Source organism: Podarcis muralis, chromosome 7 (genome assembly GCF_964188315.1).
Source record: "Podarcis muralis chromosome 7, rPodMur119.hap1.1, whole genome shotgun sequence".
NCBI classification, from domain to species: Eukaryota; Metazoa; Chordata; class Lepidosauria; order Squamata; family Lacertidae; genus Podarcis; species Podarcis muralis.
The window spans coordinates 63,534,067-63,560,259 of NC_135661.1; the positions used below are offsets into that span (position 1 = coordinate 63,534,067).

The window sequence follows — 26,193 nt, forward strand, 5'->3', positions numbered from 1 at the left end:
ACTCTGGCCGTCTCGCGCGCCTTCTTCTAGTTGCAGACAAGCCCTCGCGAGCGTATTTCCGGTAAGGCCGGAAGTGGTGCGGGTAGGGTTACTGGGCGTCTCCAGGCGGAAGTGGAGCAGCCGGGAAGAGGCGAGCTGGGCAGAGGTGAGTGGGTGGGAGAGCGAGAGAGACACACCCTGCGTGGCTGAGCGAGGTAAGGCAGCGGCGGCTGAGGCTCCCGAGGGTAGCCTGTACTTGACTGAGGTGTTTGGGGAGGAGGATAAGGAGGGGACGGGGGTTGAGTGGTCAATATCATGCACGTCTGAAAGGGTTGGGGGGGGGAGGCTGAAGCAACGAGTGTCTGAGGTGCTACTTCGGGGACAGGGAGGAGGGGCGGAGAGTGTTTGCATGGATGGAGTCAAGAATAATCCCAATTATTGCGCTAATTTTCTGGGGAAGGGACGCTTTTCTGCCACATGCTTGACAGTCCGGTTTATCCTCGCGAGGAACGACCCTGGCATTCAGGTCGCTGTCATCTCTGGCATTTGCCTATTGTAAGGGAGGATTTTGAACATATTGAGTTGCATTGCAGTCATGTGTGTGTTTACTCCGGAGAAAGTTGCGTTGGGTGGAGAGGGCTTAACGCTCGGGAGCGCATGGGAATTACAGCCTTAGGAACTGCTGTGTCAAGTGGCTAAGGTGACAAGGCGAGCTGTTAAGTTGTTCAGGACTATTATTTGGCTCTGTGTAGCTGGAGGTCTGGTCACCCTTGTAAGGTTTGGGGGGGGGGCATTTTTTTTAAAGTTATTTAAATATTTCACCAGGAGTTAAAGGGTCTGGGTATTTGAATTTGAAAACCTCTGAAAGCTATGGAAGCAGCAGTTATTTTCTAGTATGCATTGTGCATTCTGATTTGTCTTTAGAACTTTAGCAAGCAATTATGACAAATTGGCTAGTCAAGTGTTTCTGTCTGTGTGTGTGCTAGGTTGAGTAGGGATGCTCTATTACAACAGATCCTGTTTGATTTTGGCGGGCTGAACCCTTGGCAGTGAGGAGGGTGATGGCCTACCAGAGACCCTTCTCTGTAATGATCCCGAAACTGCAACTTCCTCTCTATAGAAGTGTGTCATACACTACCTATTTACAGCTGTAGGCGGTTATTGAGGGCATATCTCTTCTCTGCCTTTGGCAGTTGAATTTTTATTGTTAGTGTTCGCCTATCTGTAGTCTGGCTTGCCATATTCAACTAAATTGTTGCACCGGTTCCTTCTAGTGCAACAGGACTCCCCTGATTTCTACTCTGGTTTTTTTTAATAGAATAATAGAATTATAGAGTTAGAAGGAACCACAAGTGTCGTTTAGTCCAACCCTTTGCAGTGCAGGAATTTTTTGCCCAACGTGGAACTCTAACCCACCCTTTCACCCTCTTCATATCTGCGGAGGAGGGTTGGGAGAAAAGAGACAATCTCCTTAGCACTATGTTGAATACAACCCATTGTATCTGGTGTCTTGTGTTGTATAGTATAGTATTTAAGGGCAGGTTTGTTTTATTTGTTTTATTGTATTGTGTTATCTTTTCAGACGTAACCCACCCTTGGACCTTACAGTGAAGAGTGTGCAATATTAATCATTAATAGTATGCTTTAGTGTGTGTAATTCTGAAAAGAGAGAAGTCTATATACTGTCTGAAAAGCACCTTCTGATGGAAAGAGTATAGCTGGAATTCAGGTTAGGAGCCCATATACTAGATTAGATTAGATTAGATTAGATTAGATAAATTTATTGTCATTGTCCGTATATACACAGTATACACAACAACGAAAATCAAACACCCACCCAAAGACCGGGTTCACATACACATTTGCACGTATCTCCAACACTCTCATCCTATTCAGACATAATCTATAAAAACATAACATAATCCAGAATATAACATAACCTATTAAAGGCATAACATAACCTAAAACCTATCTCATTCCTTCCTACTCCCTGCTTGCTATTTCTTGCAACTGGCCCTGAGATCATTATTTAGTGCAATCAGAGCTCTTGGATAGAAACTATTTAAAAGGCGTGTGGTTCGTGTTTTCATTGTCCTATATCTTCTGCCCGAAGGCAACAGTTCAAAGAAGTTGTGAGCAGGATGGGTGGGATCTCTCAGGATATTGTGTGACTTCTTCAAAGTGCGAGACGTGAAGATCTCATCCAGGGTTGGTAGTTGGAGCCCAATAACATTCTGGGCAATTTTAATTATTCTCTGTAAAGCTTTTTTATCCGTTTCAGAGCTGCTCCCATACCACGATAATATACTATAGGTTAAGACACTCTCGATGGTACTGTGATAATAGGACAGAAGTAGGTGCTGAGATAGATTCAGTCCCCTGAGCATTCTCAGAAAATACAACCTCCCCTGCACCTTCCTCACAACCATATTAATATTTGCAGTCCATGAGAGGTCCTCAGAGATATAAATGCCCAGGTATTTAAAACTACCAACCCTCTCCACCTCCTCACCATTTATGTGCAATGGTAAAAATACACTTTTCTTTCTCCTAAAGTCAATTATGAGTTCTTTGGTTTTTTTGGTGTTAAGCATAAGATTGTTTTCTTTACTAGGCACGGTGGGAAGGTTTGTAACTGTATTGGAGATTAAAAGGAGTCATAAAATGGTTTGCTGTGCCTGATCCTGAAAGAAGGAAGCAGATTTATAGCAGGAATTAATTTATACTACATAACCAACTGCCAACCAGTTGTGGATAGGCTACAGTAGACATAAATAATTCTTCTGGGTATCTTGTCTGTCATGCTGTGAATTGAAGAGGTGATGGATGAGAGGGCTAGCTGGGCATGAAAATAACAGGAGGCAGTGGTTTGCAGATGAGTGGTGGAATACAAAAGTGTATTTTGGTTCCATGGAAGATTTGGGTTGGTTTGGAGGCATAGTGCGAATTGGAGTAAGGTTTTATCTTGGTAGGAGAAGCTTGGGGATTGAATTGGGAGTCAGTATCTTGTCTTATTGATGGTGGCTAGGCATAAGCTGACTTTAAGCTGTCAGTTGCACCTTCACAATGTAGTTTCCATGGTATGCTGAAGGTGTGCCTATTTGCCCTGGTCTTTGATGCCTGAGATAAAATAATTTTGAACCAGTCATGGGCTTTAACTTTTTAACACCTGTTTTTAAAATGTTATAACCTAATCTAAAAAAACAATGCAGGTATAGATGTGTCTGACTGGCTGTAGGCTCTGGACAAACACAAATAAGTGCTAATTCTCACAAAACATATTTAACTTACGGAATTCATGATGGGGTGGTGGCCACTAGCTTAGATATTTGGGACTGGTTGGCTCAGAAATAGTGCGCTTGGATATCAGAAACTGGGGATAAAGAGGGGGAGATATCTCCATACACTGCTTTTGAACTTCCCAGAGGCATGTGGTTTGATGAAACAAAATGATGGATTAGCTGACCCTTGGTCTAATTTAGCAGGGCAGCTATGCTAAATGTAATTGCTATTGAATTGCCTCCCCCTCCCTCTGGGGCAGGGGCTACATGCCAGCAGATGCATATTTAGTGTCCTCAATCCAAGCTTCAGAAGAGCTCTGACATTGTAAAATAGAAGCCTTTGCCCTGTGGTCTAAGGAAGCTGCAGACTTCTGCCCATTTCTCTGCAGCACGCTGGCACTAGAGACACTTTGCTTCCCAACTGCTGTGTTTCCCAGTTAGTCAGGAACTCTTGGCCAAGGATCCTCCTCCACTGAGTCATCAGTTGCGTGAGATGCATGCTTCCAAGGGTAAGCACAAATGTGAGAGTGAGAGAGGAGGAAGCTAGTACTGTTTCTTTCTGGTTCTTAACTAGACATAACAGAGCCAAGTGAAAACCAGTCGCATACTTGTATGAGAAGAAATAATGATTCCCAGGTGCACTTATCTACCAAACTTAGTTTAATATAAAGAGATTTACTTACAGATGTCCTCCATTAAGGCAGGACATAGACCCAGATTGCTTTATGACAACTTCCTGGATTAATATTTGGTAGCAGCCTATAATTCGTTCAGTGAAAGGCTCTTGTAATGTGTTGGAATGGAAGGTTTTGCTGTTGGTGGATTTGGGCTCTCTCTTCAAAGGAGTTGTTTAGAGGAGTGTGAATTGAACTTTGGACTGGAAAAGCCTGGGTTTAGGTGTCCTGCTGCATAATGAGAGAGACTGAGGGTTTGCTTAATCCTCTTCTTCGGCTTAAGTACAAAAGATGGTGGCTGGACCGTGGGCCTTTCCTGTAGTGGCACCATCACATTGGCGCTCCCCTCTCAGGCAGGTGCGTCTGCACAACGCTTTCCTAAACTGTAAGGAATATCAGACTTTCTAGAGTAACAGAAATGTTTCATATCGAAACTTGCTTGCAAGATTCTCTTGACTGGTCTTGTAACCTGTATGTAAAAAATTGTGTTTAATCTTGCAGGCACAGCAAGAGTTTATAATTATATACACTGATTTTGCATGATAGAAATGTAAAAATAAGCATGAAGCTCACTGGATGATCCTGTGCTCATTATTATGTCTCAGACTGGCGTACTTTGCAGGGTTGTTGGAAAAAAATGAGAGAGACTTCTGTATGCGGTGCTGACTTCTTTGGAGAAGGGATGCAGTACAAGTGTGGTAAAAAAAATACCAGTATTGGTGACTCATTTGTGCATCTCTGGTAAAATTCTGTGAGCTCAATTTGCTAGGAACTTTTCCTGCCAATGCCTCCTTGAAATTTGGCCATTTTCTTGCTGCTCCTTATACAGTCAGACCTTGGTTCCTGAAAGGCTCCATTTTGGAACGTTTCAGCTCCCGGACACCAAAAACCCAGAAGTAAATGCTCCAGTTTTCAAATGTTTTTTGGAAGCCAAACATCGGACGCGGCTTCCGCTTGAGTGCAGGAAGCTGTTGCAGCCAGTCGGAAGCCACGCCTCGGTTGTCGAATGTTTTGAAAGCTAAACGGGCTTCCGGAACAGATTATTTTCAACAACTGAGGTTTGACTGTAGCTTTCTCCTACAAAAGGGTACACCCCACCATCTTGCTCTTCAAATCTGTAAGACCCTTCTTTTTCCCTGAACCCTTGACTCTCTCAAGGGTTTTTAGTGATTTTATCTACAAAGGATTAGGAATGAATGACTGTGCGAATATTGACTTTTACTTAACTGCCTGAGTGACAGATATCTACATTAATAACTATAGTATGTTGTCTTTAGAAAGAAATGGCCAACACACTTATCCCCAACTGAAACTAAGGCTAAGTATTTGCAGCTGGAACAAAGTCTATGCCTGCAAAACCATACATGCTCAGATCATCCCACATTACAGGAACATCTCTTTCTCTCCCATTGCAAACTTTTCGACTGCAGACTACTTGGGGCAGAGAAGGATCTTTCTTTGTAAATAAACATTGCTTTGTATAGCACCATATATACCCATGAAGGTAAATAAATGAGATTTGCTCATTCGAATGTCAGGTCAACAGGGTTTGCTCTGGGGAATTTTAGATGCATTCTGATGTGAAATGTGTTCAGTGGGCATTTCAAGCTTCCTGCAAGTATCGGCTAGCATGACTCTGAATCCTGCTGGCAGCTCTAGTAAACATATGGCTTTGGCACAAATGGGAAAAGAGTACTCAAGTTAGGTGCATTAATGCAATTCAGGGGTGGTGCCCTCTTTCTGCATATTGGCTTCGTGTTACACTCCTTTTGTTTCTCCACTGTTGCTGCTCACTGCCTATCACAGCTTTGGCAATAAAATGTGGTTTAGTTTCTCTTTCTGGAACAAAGCATGTCTGGTGGTTTTTGCTTATGCGGTTGATAACGGAAGCAAGGCAAGCTGTAGGGTTGGGCAAGGTGTGTGAGGCCCCATGTCAAGAATTTATACTTGGGAGAAGAGGAGTGTAGTCGTTGCATTTGTGTTTTGGAATGGTAATGAATTCTCATCTGATATTAAGATGTGGAATACTGGTGAGCATCTTTTGCATGCATCAATTACACACTTGAGATATTAAGCAATGCAGCTTGGAAGATTTTAAAGTGTGTCTTCTTAAAAACTATGCTGTGACAAAAAAACGAAATCCAGTTGGCTTTATTCTCCCACTACCCCACCTCCCACTGCACATACTAAAGTTCTTGAAGGTAACATTACTATACCAGTTTGAGCTACAGCACTTGTTGCAACAGAAGCATTCAAAGGCCGAAGCCCTTCCAGGGGTCCTTTACCTTTTACATACATACATACATACATACATACATACATACATACATAATTTTATTTGTATGCCATCGTTCCATAGTTCAAACCATGCTCAAGGTGGCATACAAAATGAAAAAATGCCTAATTACAACATAACAAAAGAATTCACCAACATTAAATAAAACAGCGCGTGCAACCCCAAGCAACAAAGCCCTCTAAACTATACCCCAGCCTCAGAACATATTTGTTTTTCAGGCACTTCTAGTGAATCAGGAGTACTTAAGGGGCATATTAGTATTTGAGTAACACTTGTGTAACAGCTCCTTGGCAGTAGATGTAGGGGTTGAAATAATTACTCTGTTACAGTGAAGAGACATGTTATGGTAGAATAAAACCAGATATGAATGATGTGTTGAACCGCTTGATCCATATGCAGTCATGATGTTTAATGTGGCTTGTTTTCTGTTAGCAGTGGGTCTCAATATCTAAAGTTTCAGTAATTAAGGGCTAGCCACAAATTTGGACATGAAACCATGCTTTGAAGTAAAAACAGCAGTCCTTTGGCAGTTTAGAGGTTAACAACTATATTACATGCTTTGAAGTGTGTTTGCAAACCATAGTTTGCATTGGCTAATCATTGTTGCATGTGCGCTGACAAAACCACAGCTTAGGTATTTTCCATGGCTTTCTGTTTGCAGGTCTCACTGGACTTCCTGTAGATGCCCTTGGAAGACATGGTTTCTTTTTGTACCCTTGGAATTTTAACCATGGTTTGTTTCCTTAATGCTGACTTGCAGTATCCATGCTTTTCCTAAATTTCGTGTAGAGATGCTTGCTCTATAAATTCATTATCTTTCTACAGGAGCTTGTATCACTAGCAGTTAAGCTGAGTCCAGGACCAATGCCTTTATAAACAATGCCAAGAATATAAATATTTCCAAGAGTTGTAGTTTGAGAACCGGCTTCAGATACGTTTGGTGTGCATGTTGCAAAATCTCTTGGAAGACCACAAGGGAGAACTAGGGAAGTCTGACATTCTGGAGGTAGGCGTTAGCTTCTTGATGATCAGGAACTTATTTTCTTAGTGGTCCACTTCAAGGAGGCCTCATGTTCCACTGCAGACAGACCTGCAACAGCTTGTCAAATTCCTCTGGGTTAGAAGCCACTCTGCTTCTAAGCTTTCAAGGAGCAAGTAATCCCTATATCTGAAATGCAATCAGAGAGAGGGTAATGGGGCTCTAATCCGATCAGACCCATATGGAATGCAGCAGAACGGCACCTCTGTCTGTTCCATTAACCATTAATCACTTACAAACAAATTCTTCTATTGAAATGTCTGTAAAGTCTCAGCATATTCAGACAGCGCAAAGAAAGGTCTGTAGCAAAGATGTTCAGCTGCATTTTCATTTTCATACTCTCTTCAAATGGATGCATACAAAGAAACAGAACCAATTATTACCCTAATCCCACTCCACCCCCTTCCTGCATTCTTTTATAGAATTATTCATGAAATGGAAAAACTAGGAATGAAGGAGATTTCGCCTGTGGTTGTTAGACTGGAAATTTTTAAGGGTCTGTGTCATGAATCTTAGTGTAATAGATGGGCCTGTTACAGCTAGGGTGGCCTTGTGTGACTTACATCTGTATTCTGCGCAGCCTCGCAAACAGATTGACCACTGCATTCAAGTTTATGGGCGAGCAAAAAAGCTTTCACCTACTGAAGTTGACAAGGTACTGGCCTATGAAAATCTTACTAGACTGCCCGCCCACACATAACCTAATTTAGATGCTTGTGGCCTAAAAGAATCAATTTTAGGAACTTCTGTGGCCGACTTACCACAGGCAAACCGGATCAGGCTTTTTTGCAAGCCTGACCCTTTGTTTCGAGTAAGTTTATTTGGAGTTGCCCCATTTCATCCTTCCAGCACTTGCACAAGTAAGTGATTCTGGGATCAAATGATTGGCACAGGTTATGCAGTGAACTTAGGGGCTGAATAGGGGGTCAAATCTGGGTCTCCCCAGTTCAAGTCCAGCACTTAACATCAACCTGTTGATGTCTGTGGCTGTGGACAAGATGACTGTTCATGTTGAGCCATTTACAGCTGCTTTAGAATTGGCTGCTCTCAACTTTAACCATATAATTCAGCAGATGGAAGCACATATCCCGCCTTTCTGATGATGATGCTATAGAGTAGTGGTGGGGAGCCTGGTGTTGCTGGGCTGTAACTCCCATTTTCCGTGACTTGTTGATGCAGAGTTTGAGCTGGCTGGGCTTAGCATGACAGCTTGGAATTCCGTCATTGAAAGTAATATAGCATAAAGCAGAAGAGGCAGTGGAAGGTCCTACGTTTTGTTAGATGGGTTGTCATCATAAAGTGGAGTAAAATGTGTGTGTGTCTCCAGAAGGAGTATGAATGGGTCTGAGATCCTATCACTGCTGGCATGGGCTTTTAAAGATCCACTCATGGTACCTCCAGATTCCTTTTGGGTAAACAGGCAAGAAGGCCTGTTTTCTAGTAAGTTGGTTCTTTGCCTCTTTGAGGCCATCCAAGCATAGGTAGGTTAGTATGAATGTCTGGCCAGGCTGACATAAAAGCTACTGAGTTGTGAGCCGAGTTGTCAGAAAAGTCCTACAGCTCTTTACATAAAAGAGAAGCTAGTATGGATGTAGGTTACATCATTTCCAGATGTGGGCAGCTGTAAGCAGCTACACACAAGTCAGAACTGCTTTGCAGTTGTTTCCCAACTTCAAAAGACATCTGACCCTCCTTCCAGCATCTGAGATGTGTGTGTGGTGACAGTTCCAGGCTTAGCTCAGGCCATGGTTGCATCTGACCAAGTACTTGTCTCCACTGAGTGGTAGTGGCTCACTGGCGTTTCTGACAGGAGTCTCTCTCACCAATTTCTGGAGGTGCTGGGAATTGAACCTACAACCTTCTGAAAGCAAAGCAGCTGCTCTACCACTGAGCTGTGGCACATCTCCCAGGAGTGCTCAGCTGCCAAAGTTCTGAACAAATCAGAATAAAACTGTTCCTCCACCTTCACCCCTCTTTAGCAAAGCACTTAATGAGAATGGACTGTGGTTAGTATCCTTGTTTTCTATCCTAGTGTCCAGTAAGTTTGGATGGAAAATCTGGAAGGGCACTTGGGGCTGGATTCAACCCAGTACTCTAGTGGAAGTCAGTGCAAGGACTTCCACTAGTGCAGTAGGGTTTCCCCCACCAGGTCTGCTTGAGGAGGGGCATGAGGCAAACCCACCTAGAACAGCTCCTGGGGAGGAGAGGGGAGATCATTCTATCAGGCAAACAGAAATGTTTGTGCTAATGGAGCAACCTCCTTGGTGCTACTTCACATTCCACCTTTAATCTTCTGGCTCCTCCCTCAACAACAGTGATCTGTTGAATTCGTTGATGTCAAAGAAGTATGTCTCTGTTCATTCTTGCGCTCTGAGAGGCAGCTTGCCCTCTGCTGTGTGAACAAGTGTCGGGGTTGCGTGCAAACAAGAGCTAGTTGAAGTGGGGGGGGGTTGAGATGGAGCCTTTGAGGAGCCGCTATTGCCCCTCTGTAAAGGGGAAGTCAAGAAGAGCAGTCTGTTCCAGGAAGGAAGCTGTCCTCTTCCTCTTTTTTGAGGCCAACGTCTGTGGGGAGAAGGATAACATTGCATCGGACTTCAGTTGTGTCTTTAGTGGGTCTTTTGATGATTCTTAAAAGTATCTGAGTCGTGAGTGTGCGTAAAACAACTTTGCTTTTCTCTCTCTTTCAGCAGAACTTGCAAACAGAAATACAATACTGATATAAACCATGGTTAAGTTTCCAGGCTTTCTAGTCATAATTGACGTACTATTTGCTTGCTGTGCTCTGTTGGCCCTGCCTCTGTCGCTTCCCATGGCAGTTATGGACTGCAGCACAGCGCAAACTGCTCCACTGACAGCTGCTGTGAAATATGGGTCATCCCTAACCGCAGACACTCTTTTGTTAAGCTGCTGGCTTCTCCAGGCTTTGCTTGGGTGTCTTGACTGGACCCTGAAAGGGCAGCTGCACAACCCCCATGAGTACTGCACAGACACACTGGAAAGTTGCTGTACAGCTAATTGCATCCGCCCGGAATTTAAGGTGCAAAGAAGCCTGGAGTATAGCTGAGCAAGTGTTTCCCCCTCCTTTATGCCCTGCGCCACAGCCAGTGATTGCAAAGTGAAACGTTGCCTGGCTTCGTTCTGAGCTCTAAAGGCATATAAGGGAATTCTGCTCTTGGCCTGGGGTGGTGATTCATGCTCCAAATGATGGCTGTGATTCATTGTGCAAATGACCTAAGCGATTAAAAAAAAGTAGCTGCCAGTTCCTCCAGGCTTTCCCATCACACTAGGGAGGGAGGAAGGCAGGCTTGAAATGGTCTCCCATTTAGAAGGCTACAGACACACTTTGTGCTCCTGTAACAGGAGGCAGCTAGCAAAACTCGCGTGCCAAAATCCATTCTCCTTCGGCATTTCTTGGAAAACAAGGTCCTGTGCAAAAGCATGAACAGGGATGCCATTGTTCATTATCTTGGGCAGCTGGCTTGTCTTGGCCCGTGTAGTAGGCCTCCTATGCTAATTTGTCCGCCATGGTTGGGACTGGGTGGCTTCGATGGTTTTGCAATTGCTTTAAAATAGTGTCTGCCTCAGGTAAGCTTTATGACTCTGTCCCTCTATTGATTGGAGAAGAGAGGAGCCACTGCAACCCTTGACGAGCCCTTAGGATTTGCCAGAAATGTTAGGTTTCTCTATGGTACTCATTTAGGCCTGCCCTCCCTCCTCTTGGCTCTAAACAGGTCCTATACTGTACATTTAGATGAAAAGAGCGAGGAAGCTTGGGTTGCTTACCTCTTATGTGGGTTTGAAAGCACTCTGTGACTGTCTAACTCACCCTTTGCCAACCAGGTGCTCTCCAGACATTTCAGACCGCAACTCTCAGGCCTAATCAGCACGGGAATTGTAGTCAAACACAAATGGAGGGTACCAGTTTTGATAAAAGTGCCTCATTACCTGGAAGCCAAGGAGACGAGAGAATCTAATAGGGAAGACAAAAAGCTATTTCACATGATGCATAATAAACTTATGGGAACTGTTTCATAATGTGGTGGGCATTTAGATGCCCCTTAGAAATGGATTGGGGAAATTCATTGAGGACAGGTCTACCTTTGGCTGTTAGCTTGGGTAGCTAAATGGGGACATCCAGAGGTAGGGTACCTCTGAATATCGGGTGCAAGGGCTGTTGCTTTCAGGCTCTGCAGGGGTCCTGAAAGGATCAGGCTGGCCGCATCCAGAAACAGGCTGCTGCATTACTTTTCTTCCCATTTATATCCCATCCATCTTCTGTCATGGGACCCAAGGTGGCATTCATGTGGTTTCCAGATGGACACCCATACAGGCACTGACAGACCAGGCCTACTTAACCTCAGCAAGGTGGTGGCCTCATGTGCCTTCACATCATATCCTGAATCTAGACCATATCCTGCTCTAGATGAAACTTGGGGTGGTCTTGTGTTCACTGTAGCCTTGGGTCTGTATTGCTATTACCAGCCCAGGCCCATGGCCTAGGCTCATCTTGAGCCCTTTTTCCATACTAGAGGGCACAAAAGCACAGCTTGGCTGTGATCTTTCAACCAAGATAGCCAGTGGCTGTTGAAGATCAGAGAGTTGTGTGTCTGCCTGTTGCACAGCTCCTTATAATGTAGGTGTTGCGACACACATGCAGTGGCTGGGGCTCATTAAAATACTTGCGTACCTCACCCCTGTGTCAGCACAGATACAACTTGAATACAACTCAGAGCCTGTGGGATAGCTCAGTCAGTAGAGCATGAGACTCTCAGTGGGTTTGAGCACCATTTTGGGCAAAACGGTTCTTGCCTTGCAAGGGGTTGGACTGGACAACCCTCTTGGTCCTTTCCAACTTTAAAATTCTATGATTCTTTGATACTGAGTCATGCTTGGAGTTGACCCATTGAAATGAATGGACTCAAGTTAGTCATGATTTCAGGGGGACTATTCTGAGTATGACTTGGTCAGAGACAGGCCACTGTTTTTTCAGGCTCAGGATCTTTTGGAACAGAATACTGTACTCATTTGGGGGCACTAGTTACAGGGTGGCACCTGCAATTAAATAAGTGCACCAAAAAAGGTAAAATGGGACGTTATCTTTGTTTACAATTGTTGGGTGGTGGACCCAGAGTTTCTGGCCAGGACCTTGTTTGTTTTCAGCAGGGAGTTGTTCCCAAAAAAGTATGGTAAGCAAGAGTAAGTAAATAGTCTTCAATTGCCATTTCTTCACTTCAGTCTGAGATTGGTACAAGATTGCCCTTTGATTAAATCTATAAATAATATTGGCTCCATCAAGCTTTCCTCTGAATGTATGGTCTAACTTTGCAGGTGCTGAGAGATGACAGAGCTGCACGGTCTTGTGGAGCGATTGGAGAGAGCTGTGGGCCGCTTGGAGATGATGTCCCATGGCCCTGGCACGCAGGGCGGCTGTGGAGATGGCCTTTCCAAAGGTGAGAGGCCCTGACTTGACCAGTGTATTCAGGATGAATTACTTTTAAGCTCTCCCACTTAGTAGGAAAGTCAGTGCATGCAGCTGACTTTGTGTAAACCAGATTGGGATATGCAAGGAAGAGGAAGTGAATTGCCTTAATTGTCAACCCTCAGCAGCTAAACGTTGAGCGTCACATTACTCTGGTGTCAGCAATGATACTGGCATTTTACTTAGAGTCCACCTGCTTCCTTTTAAAAGTGAAAAATCTAATTAGAGCCAAGACTTGGGTGCTAACAGGCAAGGATTTTAATAAGCCTAGAGTGCTCTGCCAAAGTTTTGTGCATTGCGGGCAGGAAAGGAGGGGCTGGAGTGGAGGACAGATGCTTACTGCAAAACATGACTTGCAAATGTTTCAAACCAAATCCATCTGCTGTCTCTCGGTTCTCATGATTGACTTGCTTGCATTCCTCTACAGACATAGCTGAGTATGTACAGGCTTTTGACACACTCTTGGCGGGTCCAGTAGCTGAATACATGAAGATCAGCAGAGAAATTGGCGGTGATGTCCAAAAACACGTAAGGCTCAGGCTTCCTTCCTATTTGGGGAGAACATTTGCTTGCTGCACTCAAAATTTAGGTTTTGGAAAGTAGCTGGCTAATGTTCCATCCCCCCCCCCCCCCCGAGAGTTGGAAGTGGTGCGGTAAATGTTTTATCTGTGGTTTGCCCATCCATCCCCCCCATAGTCTATGTGTACACATTTGCAGGCAGTTATTTTCGGCAGTGTCTCAAAACCATGTGAATATTTTTTGCCGGAGACTGTAGTGCACAAGGAGAGTTACGTTCACACCACAGGCTACAGTGGCTCTAACAAAAGTCTACAAATTGTCGGTCTATTTAAAAACACCAGCAATGCCCCAAATCACTCTTACTTCTCCGTAAACAACCAATACCAGCAGCTGTTAAAAGGGCAGTGCATCCGACACGTGGCTACAGTCAGGGCTTTTTTTCACCTGGAACTCACTGGAACTCAGTTATGGCACCTCTCAGGTGGGTACCATTGCCATTATAATAGAACAAGAGAGGTGTTCATGGTGAGTTCCGGCACCTCTCTTTCTAGAAAAGTTGCCCTGGCTACAGTGTTGAACTAGGATCACAAAGACTTGGGTTGAAATATCCGCCTTGCCATGAAACACATGGGTTGACTTTGGGCAATCACATTCTCTCTGATGTGCTAAGGATGAACCGGGTTGAGATAGAGGGAGACATGTGCCCCACTCTACACACTTGGAAGAAGATTAAAACAAAGTAATAAAACTGCCTGAATAAACGGGGGCTGATCAAATTGATTGGCGTTATGGAAGAGTGATTTTGGAGTATCAAGTATACAGTATAGGGAGGGAACTAGAAAAGGCACACTCTTATCCATATTCCAGGTGTCCCAAACTCATACAGAAGAAAGTCGGTCTTACTGTGAAGCTGCTGCAGTTGATACTTCAGAGCTTTTGGCTCTTAATATGAAATTGACCATCACATGTGCAACACAGTCCTCCTTGGATACAGCTGGTGCTCTTTTTGTCAGTGTATTACCACCCCATGAGCAATATATATGCAACTAATTCCCCCCTTTTGCCTCTTGGTATCCTCTCCTCCTCCTCCAAGGCTGACATGGTGCATGCAGGGTTCATGACAGAGAGGGCTCTCCTGGTGACAGCATCTCAGTGCCAGCAACCCACACCGGTAAGTCTGGGGAAACCCCTTGTATTTCAGCAGTGAAGCTCAAGGGCAGGTGCAGCTGGAAACTAGTTTCCTTTTTCCAAAGGAAATAAAAAGTGGTCTTATGAGTGGGTATTCCCAGCTGCTCTCAGCCTGGGATTGTTGAAAAGGGTTGTGGGCATGGTCAGCTGTGGGGGTGTGGTCAGTCACCACATTTTCGAAGCACCCCCACTTTGTGGTGCATGCTCTGTATTTATTGACTTGCATGGGAGGAAAAAGACACACACACACACACACACACAGTGGCTGGTGAAGTGGAAAGAGTCTGCCAATGCCAAAAACTCTTTTACTGTCAAGGAGTGGGCTACCCTCTCCCACTAGACATTTTTGGTAATAAAGCTTTCCACCCCATCCCCTTAATTTGCATAGGGCAAGGATGGCTGGCCTGTGTCCTTCCTGATATTGCTGGACTAGAACTCCCATTGTCCTTGACTACTGGCTCCCTTGTTTGCTTGGGCTGATGGGAGTTTGAATCTAACAAGATACAGAGGACTTAGTAACTTATATATCACAGTGAAACAATTGCTACCTGGCACTTGCTCAATTTTCCTCTTCCATCCTTGCTCAATTTTCCTCTTGTGTCTTGCCATTTTGAATTACAAAAAATGCTTGATCGCTTTGACAAAGGTGGTAGGTAAATGTATTTATTTCATTTATATTTTGCTTTTCCTCCAAGGAGCTCAAGGTGGTGTACATGCCTCCCCGCTCTCCAAGAAAATCACTTGTGAAAAATGCTGGGTGACTTTAGGCCATTCATTCTCTTTGATGTGAACCAGCCCTGCAGAGTTACTGTGAGGTTAAAATGGGGGGTGGGGACTCTATACACCATCTTGAGCACCTTTGATGAAGATTAGGATCATCTTTCTCCCAGCATCTTTAATACATGGATAATACTGTCACTGGCCTGGTTAGCACAACACTATAACTTAAGTCATGATTTAACTATGACTTGTTTTTTCCAAGCAGGATTTGTTTTCCAGCTGCTCTTGCCTTGTGCCTTTGTAGCTTTGTGAGCATTTGGGGCGGAACCATGGTTAAGGAAGGATGCCAGTTTCACACAGTATGCCAAGCCATAGCTAAAAAGCTAACCAAGGTTCATAGGTCAACAATAAACCATGGTTCAGCTTATGGTTTGACAGTAAACAAACCATAGTTAAGTTGCTGGGCAGGGTTTGGATCATCAAACAAACCCTGACTTAGCTTTATGTGCAAATCTGTCCACTGACAGGGGCAGGCAATCTAAATGACGGCAGAGACCAGCAGGCTTAAGCAGTTCACACCTTGCTCGGCTTATCTTCTGTAATTTTGTTGTTGCAGAACAACTTCTCATCTGTGCTGAAGCCAATATCCGAGAAGATCCAGGTGGTCCAGAACTTCCGGGAGAAGAACCGTGGCAGCAAACTCTTCAATCACCTCTCAACCGTTAGTGAGAGCATCCCTGCATTAGGCTGGGTCGCCATGGTAAGGGCTCAGGAACTGGTGCTTTTCTGTCAAAACTTGTTCTTCAGTTCTGGTACCCAAAGGGCCAGCAGGCCTCCCTGAAGCTCCTTAAACTGCTCTTATGTCTGTAGCTTTGTTTTTAAAATATAAGGTAAAGGTAAAGGTAAAGGTACCCCTGCCCGTACGGGCCAGTCGTGACCGACTCTGGGGTTGCGTGCTCATCTCGCTTAAGAGGCCAGGAGCCAGCGCTGTCCAAAGACACTTCCAGGTCACGTGGCCAGCGTGACGAAACTGCTCTGGTGAGCCAGCACCAGCGCAGCGCACGGAAACGCCATTTACCTTCCCGCTATAAAGCGGTACCTATTTATCTACTTGCACTTAAGGGTGCTTTCGAACTGCTAGGTGGACAGGAGCTGGGACCGAAAGACGGGAGCTCTCCCGGCCACGGGGATTCGAACCGCCGACCATATGATCGGCAAGTCCTAGGCACTGAGGTTTTACCCACAGCGCCACCCGCGTCCCTTTTAAAATATAGCCCTTCTCAATTTCTGTACATGGACACATGCTAGGAGGTAAATATTGCACAGATAGCATGATTTCCCCGCTGATGGTACCATTCTCACATGGGCAGTTTTAGTTGGCAGTGTCAATCTGGTCGAAGAGTCATTCACTTTCCCCAGGGAAACCTGGGAGTTGTAGTTTTGTATGATTTGGCGGTGCTTTCTTAACAGAAGCTTCAACAATCTCTCCAGACTACACTTCCAAGGGTTCTTGAGGTGCACTAGATACTGTTGGATTCCCAGCCAGTATAGCCAGAGATTGCGGACAAGGGCAGTTGTGGCCCTCGAGGTGATGGAGTACAGGTTCACCACCCTTGAATTAGGGGAAAGTCATTGCCGGTAAAATGATATGGAACTAACAATAAGTTGGTGGTTTTGTGCCCATAAGCTTCCAGTTTCTTTTTGTATTTCCTGAGAGATTACTTGGTCCTTGTCACCTAATTTTCTCTCATCCAGATGCAGTTTTAAGATTTCAAACTGCACTTCCAGCCTTGCCTCTGTTATCTGGGAGGTCCTAAACTGTTGTGGGTTTGGGGGTGGCGTCTCTGTCCACTACCTCCTGGCAAGCTTGACTTCTGGTCCTTAAACCATTTCACTCAGAGGGTCAGCTTCCAAATAACACTGGTGGGTTTGGAAAGCTTCTGGGTCAAACGCGAGAACTTTTACGTTCTGATGATGCACTGTCTTCTCATAGGCTCCCAAACCAGGCCCTTACGTGAAGGAAATGACTGATGCCGCCATGTTTTATAGCAATCGGATCCTCAAGGAATACAAAGATGTGTAAGTGTTGCTTGCCTCTTGGGGGGATGGGGAGCCATGGGGTGCTGCCAGCAGCAGAGGATTTTGAGGGGAGGCAGCATTGGATCACCTTCCAATGTTTGCGTCACTTAGTTTTAAAAAATTACTCATCTCCCTCGAATTGCTAACAGCAGGAGGTGGCTAACCATTTTTGGAATGGGAGTGGAATGTTCTTAAACTCGGCCACTCAAGGCGGGCTCCACTTTTAAAAGGGAATGCTAAGAAATGAAGACAGTTCGTGGAAAATGAGAATGCAAGGGTGTGGAGTTACCGTGAATAGGACTACTGAGATGCAAAGTTTTTGGAATGCTGTTAATGAAACCATACAGAAGAGCAGGGAGAGGGATGGTGCTGTGACTGCGTAGGAAATGAGGGAACCTGAGTAGTGGCGGGGGGCAGTGCAGGGTTTCATTCCCAGAAAGCTCTGAATAGTCAGTTTGTGAAAAGTTCCATCTGCAAAGCAGGAGGGTAGGAAATCTATGGCTCCTGTTGCAAGTGGAGTTTCAAATATCCCCCCTTACCTAGACCAATTAGTTTGCCTGGCTCCTCTTTCTCCTAGCGATAAGAAGCATGTGGACTGGGTGAAAGCTTATCTGAGTATCTGGACAGAGCTGCAGGCGTACATTAAGGAGTATCACACCACTGGGCTGACCTGGAGCAAAACGGTGAGTACAGGCTGAACGCTAATCTTCAAGGCACCACAGAACTCTTGCATTTATTATTCTTGACCTTTCTCTGTTTTCTGTTCCCCTCCCATCCCCTTTTCCAGGGACCTGTTCTAACTGATTCAGGAAATGGATCCCGAGCAGCAGCTCCTTCTCCTGGTGGCCCCCCGCCCCCGCCCCCTGGCCCTCCACCCCCTCCAGCTCCCACCTCCACAAATTCTGGCTCCGATGACCCTGCAACCCGTTCCGCACTTTTTGCCCAGATCAACCAGGGAGAGGCCATCACTTCCGGTAAGTGAAATTAGTTAATGGAATGGCAAGGTGAGCAAATGGCTGTGCTCTAAGCAAACTCACTTGGGATAGAAATTGCAACCCTTCTACACAAAGCCTTTGTGATCTGCAGGGGTCCTTTCGCTCCAATATCTGGGGACAAGGTCCAGCGTAGTCCCATCTTTTGAACCATACAGGTGCATTTGTACCCATGGTCTTGTTGCAGATGACCCTAGAGGATGTCTTGGTCATCTTGGTTTTCACAAGCTGTTCTTATAAGTGAATTTGCATAGCTTTTCACTGACGCAGCAGAAATGCATGGCTAATTCTGCTAGTGTGTTTTGATGTATTGAGTGTACAGAATGTTCAGTTGTGTCTAGATTTCAGTTTCCTGCATTCTGATTCATGACGCCCCTTTGAGGAATTCCCCCTCCCCACACAAAAAAACCCTTGGGTCATAATTCCCTAAACCAGTTTTGCTTGCTAAACAGGCCAGTCAACTTCAGTGTGCAAAACATGAATTTTGAGAATGTCCTTTCCTTGGAGAAAGCAACCTGAATGTTTTGGATAAGGAGTAGAGGTAGCAGAAGTGGGTCCATAAAATACCTTTGTGGTTAGTGAAGATGGGAGAAATCTGCACTCTGGGAATTGCAGTGGCCAAGAGGGAAACCCAGTGGCGAGGGAAACCCAGCCAGATGGGCAGGGTATAAATAAATAAAAATATTGCTATTATTATTAGAGGACTCCAATCTTGGGCTTGGTGAGGGTTTATGATATGCAGAAGATTTAATTTTATGTATCCTATGGTTCAAGAAACCCAAATATAGTGAGGAAAGCTTTTGTACTGCCTTTCTGGGGAATTGATGGAGTTTAATTTTTGTAATCTCCAGGCCCTGTATGGTAACCTGTACAAATAGTTGAAGCTAATCTCTGATCTCCAGTATATTCTTCCTTAAGCCAATTAATTCCTCCTTTTTTCTTTTCATCAAGTGAAACCAATTAGATTGCAGGTAGTTGTGGGGGAGGGCATGCATGGAGGACAGTGCTGTGTGTAAATTGCACGTACTGCAATGCAGTAAGCCAATGCAGAGATCTCCCCGTGGCTCTGGAAGCCACTGCTTTTGGCTTCTGGATGCAAATAGGATGCCTGCTGAACCGTCAAGAACTTGAACCTGCTTTTAAAGCTATTTTATTGGATCATTTTAAGCGCAACACCAATCATATGACTGCCAGTGACAGAAGCAAAAATAAGGGGAGGGGAGAAAGGGACATCTCGCATACCACTAGGAGCACTGAGTCTCTGTTTTCATGTAAGCTGAGGAAGGACTGCTTTGTTAAGGATAAAATTTCAGGCATGCTCTGCATGTATTGTAACCAGCTTTAAACCTTAAAAATGTGATGAGTTGTTTCACTCTTCCATAGCCCTTTTACTGGCTGTCTAGATCAGCAGCAGATGGGAGCGAGAGATTTCCTTCCTAGGGTGGGATGGTTTTTAACATGGTTAAAACTTGTAGCCACTCCTTCCTCTAAATCCAGTGTGTATCATCCTTTTTTATCTTTGGAAGAGCCCTGTGGAGTAGGTTAGGCTGAGTGTCAATTAGACAAGAGGAAAACACCTTGGCCAAGAGGGCATTTGAACCCAGGACTGCCTGGTCAAGAGTCCAGCCCTCCACTCAGTACTACTCCACACAGGCTGCAGTGTCTGTGCCTGCTATTTAGAAACAAAAGTCTCTAAGAATTGAGGACTTGATGCTATAGCGGGGCAACGGATGGAGGCCAAGAAGCTTTCCACTCTTATAGATCCAGAGAACTGCTGAAAGCCCTTTAGCTAGCCAGAGAGAGAAGAATGGGCAGAACTAGACCATCTTGGTTGTGGACCCTGGTTTGTGGGGCTCTTTACTGAAAATGGCATCCCTAGCGACACAGTTTCTTGGGGAAAGCAGCATATGACACATTAGGATATGTTTGTAATAGTGGATTTTTTTCCTGAGGCTTATAGCAATTTTACTTTGAATTTGTTTTGTTTTAATTACATTACATTGGTGTTATAAACCCTGGTTTCTATACTTCCACGTTGAAATTCATTTTGAGCTTTTTGAGTAAAAGCAGCATTGAAGCCAATCAATTGGTGCCAAGCTAGAAAGGGGAACTAAATCTGTTTACAAGGCACAAATGGCTGGTGGTCTGATGCAGGCTGTGGTGGTTTCAGGGGGAAGTTCTTGGTTCGTAAGAAGCGGCTCTTTGGGCCTGGCTCTGACATTGCCCTTGTGGTAGAGAAGCGGCAGAGAAGCTCTGCTTGGGGGTAATGTCAGATGTACTGAAGCTTTAGAAAGGGTGACTCAAGCGAGGGAAAGGCTTGTGCCTGGGGCTGCTGATAAGTGGTGCAGGAAGGAGCTGCACTGTGATTCTCCCGCACTGCAAAGCTGCCACAAGAATGGAAGCGCCTGGGTGGGGAAGAGTAGCTGGTGGCCATAGCTGAGGGGCAGCTCTTAAAGCTGGTGGCATCTTCAAGGTGGACGTTAATGGTGGTTTCCCTCCTAGGCCTGAAGCACGTGTCGGACGAGATGAAGACCCACAAGAACCCAGCGCTGAAGAACCCAGGTGGTCCTATGCGGACGGGACCAAAGCCTTTCATGGCTCCGAAGCCAGCCTGTCCTGTCAGCGCCTCCCAAAAACTGCCTGTGAAGAAGGAGCCTCCTGTGCTGGAGCTGGAAGGCAAGAAATGGAGAGTGGTGAGTTCCGAGGGGCTGGGGCATTGCAAGGGTCCTACTCAAAAGACTCCCTGCTGCCATGGATAACTTGCAATTTCATATGTGAAGGTGGAAAAAATCTGAATTATATTTTGCATTTAGATTATGCATGCATTTTGAAGCAGGCAGCATCTTAGAAGAGACACGTCATCTGCAGTTCTTAAGAGTACTTACTAAAGTCTGCTGTCCAATTAATTCAAGCAGCACCTTTAGTCTTTGTTTTAATAAATTAAAATAAAGAGGGAGAGAAACTTTGTCCTCTGGATGCTGGACTCCAGCTCGCAGCAGCCCTAGCTAGCATGGCCAGTGATGAGAATTGGAGTCTGGGGGGCCAGAGATTCCCCATACCTGACCTGAATAAGAGAGTCTTGTAAGGAGACGTTGGCTCATTGCTGTCCATCAGGCACATCTGCAGGTCATAAGCGTATCCGAGGAGGGAAGGGGCTGGAATGAGCGGTATTTGTTTTTCCCCTTCCTCTTTAGGAGAACCAAGAAAATGCCTCCAACTTGGTGATCAGCGACACGGAGCTGAAGCAGGTGGCCTACGTCTACAAGTGCATGAACAGTACACTCCATATCAAGGGCAAGATCAACTCCATCACACTGGGTAGGTTCTTATCGGCAGGGGCTGGGGTGGGAGGCTTTAAAAAAAGAAGAAACCAATAACTCATGCCCACCAATCAGCTCATGCCACTCCAAGGGAGGTGGGTGTGATTCTCTGATTCAATTCACTGTTGGCTTCATGCACTAGTTCCCTGCAGGATTTAACATCCCAGGCCTCCCAAGTTCTTCAGCTGAAAAGAGGGAGTTAACTCCTGCTCAGTCCAACAGGGTTCACCGCAAGGGTCTTCCTGATAATATATGGGGAACTGGTGTGTGCATCCAAACCCCATGGGGTCCCCCCCCAGTTTCTCACTTTGCCAAAAATTACCCTTGCAAATGAGGAGTGCTGTTGTTGTGACTTACCTTGGAGCACCCAATGGATGGGTGGCTAAATCAGGACTTGCTGAGGTATTCTTCAGCCACACTGGAAAAGGTCCTTAATGGTCCTTTCTGTTCTCTTTTCCTCTATTTTGTAGATAACTGCAAGAAGCTAGGTCTGGTGTTCGATGATGTGGTGGGCATTGTTGAGATCATCAACAGTCGGGATATCCAAGTTCAGGTAATTGCACTCCCTCGCCCCCACCCAGTTTTGTTTTCCCTTAACCTCGTAACGGTCCTCACTCTGCCTTGCCTCTTTTGAAGAGCAGGAACCCTTAAACAGATGAGCAAGAAGAAGTAGTCTTTGAGGGGGGATTCAGGGTCTTCAGATTCCCTAACAGAATCAGAAACCCATCTTGCTCCTCAACCCATGCACACACACATTGCTCCGAACCCAGAAGTGACCCAAAAACATCCCAGAAAGGGGTGGAATGGTGTGTTTGCCAGCTTTTTCAATTGCAATTTCACTTAACTGTGCAGTGTCTTGGAACATAAGCCCCATGTAAATGGGGGAGGGGGTTGCCTGTACAACAATTACACGCATTAAAAATGCGTTAAAAATGGCAAAGGACAGAATACTAACAGCTAGGATAAATGTTTTAAAATGGCAACCTGTAGGATTGCACACAACTTTCAAAGGTATGGACGAATAAAAAGGTATTCAACGGGTGCTGAAAAGTTAGCACTGGGCAGGCCTCTCCATGGAAGGTGTTCCAAGGAAGGGCAATTGCTTCCTGTGGAAACCCCAGTCTTGGGTTACTGGGTCCTGCCATCATGGGAGCGAGACAAAGAAGGGCCCCTCCAAAGATGATGTTGCATCCAGGCCAGGTTCATGTTGAGAGCAAGTGGCACTTGAAGTACAAGCCACTCGGAGCTTGAAAAGAGAACATATTGAATTTTGTTTCCCTTGCTCATAGGATTCACCACACTACTGTTTTATGATTTATTGATAATTGAATGTGTTATTGATGAATCCATTGTCTTCATTGATGTATTATTTATATATGATATTATAAAGAGTACATATAAAGAGTATTGATAATGATGTTTTCAGAACAAGGAGAAGTGAACTCCTGTGTTTCTTTCAGACTTCTAGGGTGGTAGGCGCTCTAGCCATGTCTGACATCCTTGCCTTTCTTGCTAGGTGTTGGGTAAAGTGCCAACCATTTCCATCAACAAGACAGACGGTTGTCACGTCTACCTGAGCAAGAACTCATTAGAATGTGAGATTGTCAGTGCCAAGTCCTCAGAGATGAACGTCCTCGTTCCTACAGACAGTGGCGATTTTGTAAGTTTCTTTCTGATTACTTGGCATAGAAATCAGATGCTGGGAGAAAGCCACTTTGCTGTGGGTGGTGGTTGTTGCTGACATTGGGAAGAAGCTATCTTGGGATAGCTCGTGGTCAAAAGTCACCAGGGTGAAGTGCTGTGTTGCCAAAATGATTTTAGCTGGCTTTCAGAAGCCCAGGCTTAATAAGGCAGGCAGGCTTTCAGTGGTTGGGATCAGTGTACATCTGCACCACACTTTTAGGATTAAGGAGCATGAATCAAGAAGCAAAGCTCTAAGGAGCTTAATATTGGGGTGGAGAACTGGGTCCACCTGACAGGCTGAATCCTGCATTCCCTCACCCTCAGCAGGCTACTTTGACAGGTGGAACGGGCCCTGCCCACCTGCATTAACCTGGTATCACTATGTCAGATGAATAGTTTCTTCTCTGTAGCATGGCAAGCCCCACTACAAAGGTTCCAAGCCCAGCCAAGCAGGGCTTGAAGCTACTGCTGATTGGTGCCAACATCATGCTCCTCTTGGGTGGGTGGGTGGCTAGCTAGCCGCATTGCAGATCCTACCAGGCTTGCTGTCACCACCTATCAGCTGATGGGCATGACAGCAAGCCTACTTTGCCACTTAGCATCCTAGAGCGTACTTTAAGGGCCCCAGTTGTGCTTTGGCAGCTACATCTACTTGACATTGCATTTGAAGTCAGGTGTGTGGTAGGGGGACATGGCTTTGCAGGCCAAAATTGCACCTGTGCCAGATCTAGGCCAGAGATTCCCAGACCTGGCTTAATTTGGTACTTGCTCTGTTTTTTAAGTTGATATATTGAATGGGATGTTAATAGCTTTGTTGCAGAATTAGGCCTCTTTGCAGTTTTCTCATGTCTCCACCCCTGGCATGCAGCTCATTTAGACAAGATATGTAAGTGGAAGGTCTGCATTCAAGACAGTGTTGTCCCTGAATGCCAGTTATGGAGGGAGAGGGGAGCAGCCAGGCAGATTAGTACCTTGCTTGCGGGCTTCCAAGAAGCATCCTTCTGGCCACTCTTGAAAAGCAGGATGTTGAGCTAAATGGGCCTTTGCTCAGATCCAGCAAGGCTCTCCCTATGATGGCAGTAAGCTTTTGTGTTAGAGGTGTAGCTGCTCTAAAGGACAGAGAGCACACAGGGGCTTTGAAAGCTGTACGTCTCTGCAAGTCACTTCCATGTAAATGTTACTGACTCCAATATTTTGTTTCCCCCTAGAATGAGTTCCCAATCCCAGAACAATTCAAGACACAGTGGAACGGGCAGAAGTTAGTCACCACTGTCACGGAGATAGCTGGATAAGTTGACCTGGCGCTCGACATTCGCCCCACCACTGCTGTGGGACAAATCTGCTTTTTTTGGGATGATTTATAGATTTTCCTGTACCTTTTCCGCTCTCAATCTGCTTCTGTCTTCTCCCCGAGAGACTTGCCTACCTGCCTTCACTGAAAATACCTCAGGCTAGGATTTGGGGTAGGGTGGCAGAATCATTTGCTTCTATCAATTGATCAGCAGGAAAGTGTGGCGTTTCCCCTTGGTCAGGCAAACCCACATCACCAATCAACTTCTGTCTGGCCTTTCTTTTTGTGCTCTCTGGAGCCAGTATCTCAAGGACTTGGTTCCCCTTTCATTTTAAGCAAAGGAAGACGGTTCCTCTTGGAGTAAAGCGAGTTATCAGGGTATAGAATCCCCAGTGATATGTGTGTGAGACAGTGTATCTGGAAGGTGAGGGTTGGGGGGAAGTACAAGGGAGTTGACTTCATTCTGTTTAATCTAATTGGGGCTGTTCAAAGATTCCAGGAATGGCTTTGCTGGACCAAAAGCTGAAGGACTGGTGCATGTATAGCATTCCTCCCCCACCCACCTCCCCATTTTTCCCTTTACGTGCTCAGTGTAAAATTCTGTGTTGTGCCATGATGTTGGGGGAGACCTCTCAGTTACAGGTGCCACAAGACTACCATGGGACAGGCTCCCCCCTCGCCCCTTCTGGGAGTCTGTCCAGCGGCTAGAAAACTGCTGCTCACCCACTTCCATTCAAGCCCTCCTTTAAAGGGAAAATTGTGCCCAAAGGGTCCCTCTTCTGAGCAACTGAGCGTTGTCCAGGCTTTCCAGGACAGGTTTTTCCTTGGAGCCCATCTCTCTCTCTTTTTTTTAGGGAGGGATGAGTCTTCTTCATTCCAGGTCCAGTATTTAATTATTTGTAAGCACAAGTTCATTCCAATCCTCCATCTGAGCTTATTTACCCTGTAGAGTCTGGAAGACTTTCTCTGGCTGTCCTTCTCTCTGTCGCTCAGCTTCTTCTCCACCGGAAGGCCAGTGTGTGTGCGTGTTAGCATGGCACTGCAGTGCTTGCGCCGAGACCAAAGGCATGGTACTGTACTGACCCACCAAAGGGAGTTGCCTGCGCACCAGAATCGTAAGTGTTTTTGGATAGCATATGCATATCTTATTTCCCTCTTTGCCACATTAATGATTCCCCCCCACTAAAATGAAACTTAACAAAAGATATGCAATTTCTTTTTATTTTGAAACTGTCCTGTGACTTGTATTTCTCTCCCGAGGCTTGTGGAAATAAAACCTTTCTTATGTACTTAAAATTATACTGAAGATAGAATAAAGTTAATGCCAAGTTGCTCCTTAACATGGTGGTCCTTCCTAAGCTCCTCTGCAACCAGCTTCATCCAGAAAAGCTGCAAATCTCAGTTTACAGCTTCACTCAATGCTGCTCTCTTTCAGCAACATTTCCAGCTTAAGCTTGTCTGAGGAGTCCTTGGGAGTGTTTTCACATTAGTCTCTCAGAGCCCGCTGTGGCTTCACTCAGAATTTCATTGTGGCTAGCGGCAGTGGTGGGCAAATGCATTCATGGAAATGTTTCCTGGCTTTGTTAAAAGCTGTTACCACAGAGGCCACTAACATCTGTTGTGTTGGCAGGAAGGTCTTGAACTAGCCTGACA

The 26,193-nt window shown here is 45.3% G+C and overlaps 1 protein-coding gene across 2 annotated transcripts; it reads left to right on the forward strand.

The window, feature by feature from the left end:
- Positions 1 to 25,880, forward strand: CAP1 (cyclase associated actin cytoskeleton regulatory protein 1). 2 transcript variants are annotated; one of them, XM_028738902.2, is made up of 13 exons: positions 1 to 145; positions 12,598 to 12,719; positions 13,176 to 13,276; positions 14,361 to 14,438; positions 15,792 to 15,935; positions 17,169 to 17,254; positions 17,832 to 17,937; positions 18,042 to 18,228; positions 20,749 to 20,939; positions 21,441 to 21,564; positions 22,037 to 22,119; positions 23,083 to 23,226; positions 24,458 to 25,880. In XM_028738902.2, the coding sequence occupies exons 2-13, from the start codon at positions 12,608 to 12,610 to the stop codon at positions 24,539 to 24,541; spliced, it is 1,440 nt and encodes a 479-aa protein (XP_028594735.1). In that variant the 5' UTR covers positions 1 to 145; positions 12,598 to 12,607; the 3' UTR covers positions 24,542 to 25,880. The 2 variants fall into 2 exon arrangements, with proteins under 2 accessions (XP_028594735.1, XP_028594737.1); XM_028738904.2 differs by having other exon boundaries at positions 68 to 194.
- The last annotated feature ends 313 nt before the right edge of the window (positions 25,881 to 26,193 follow it).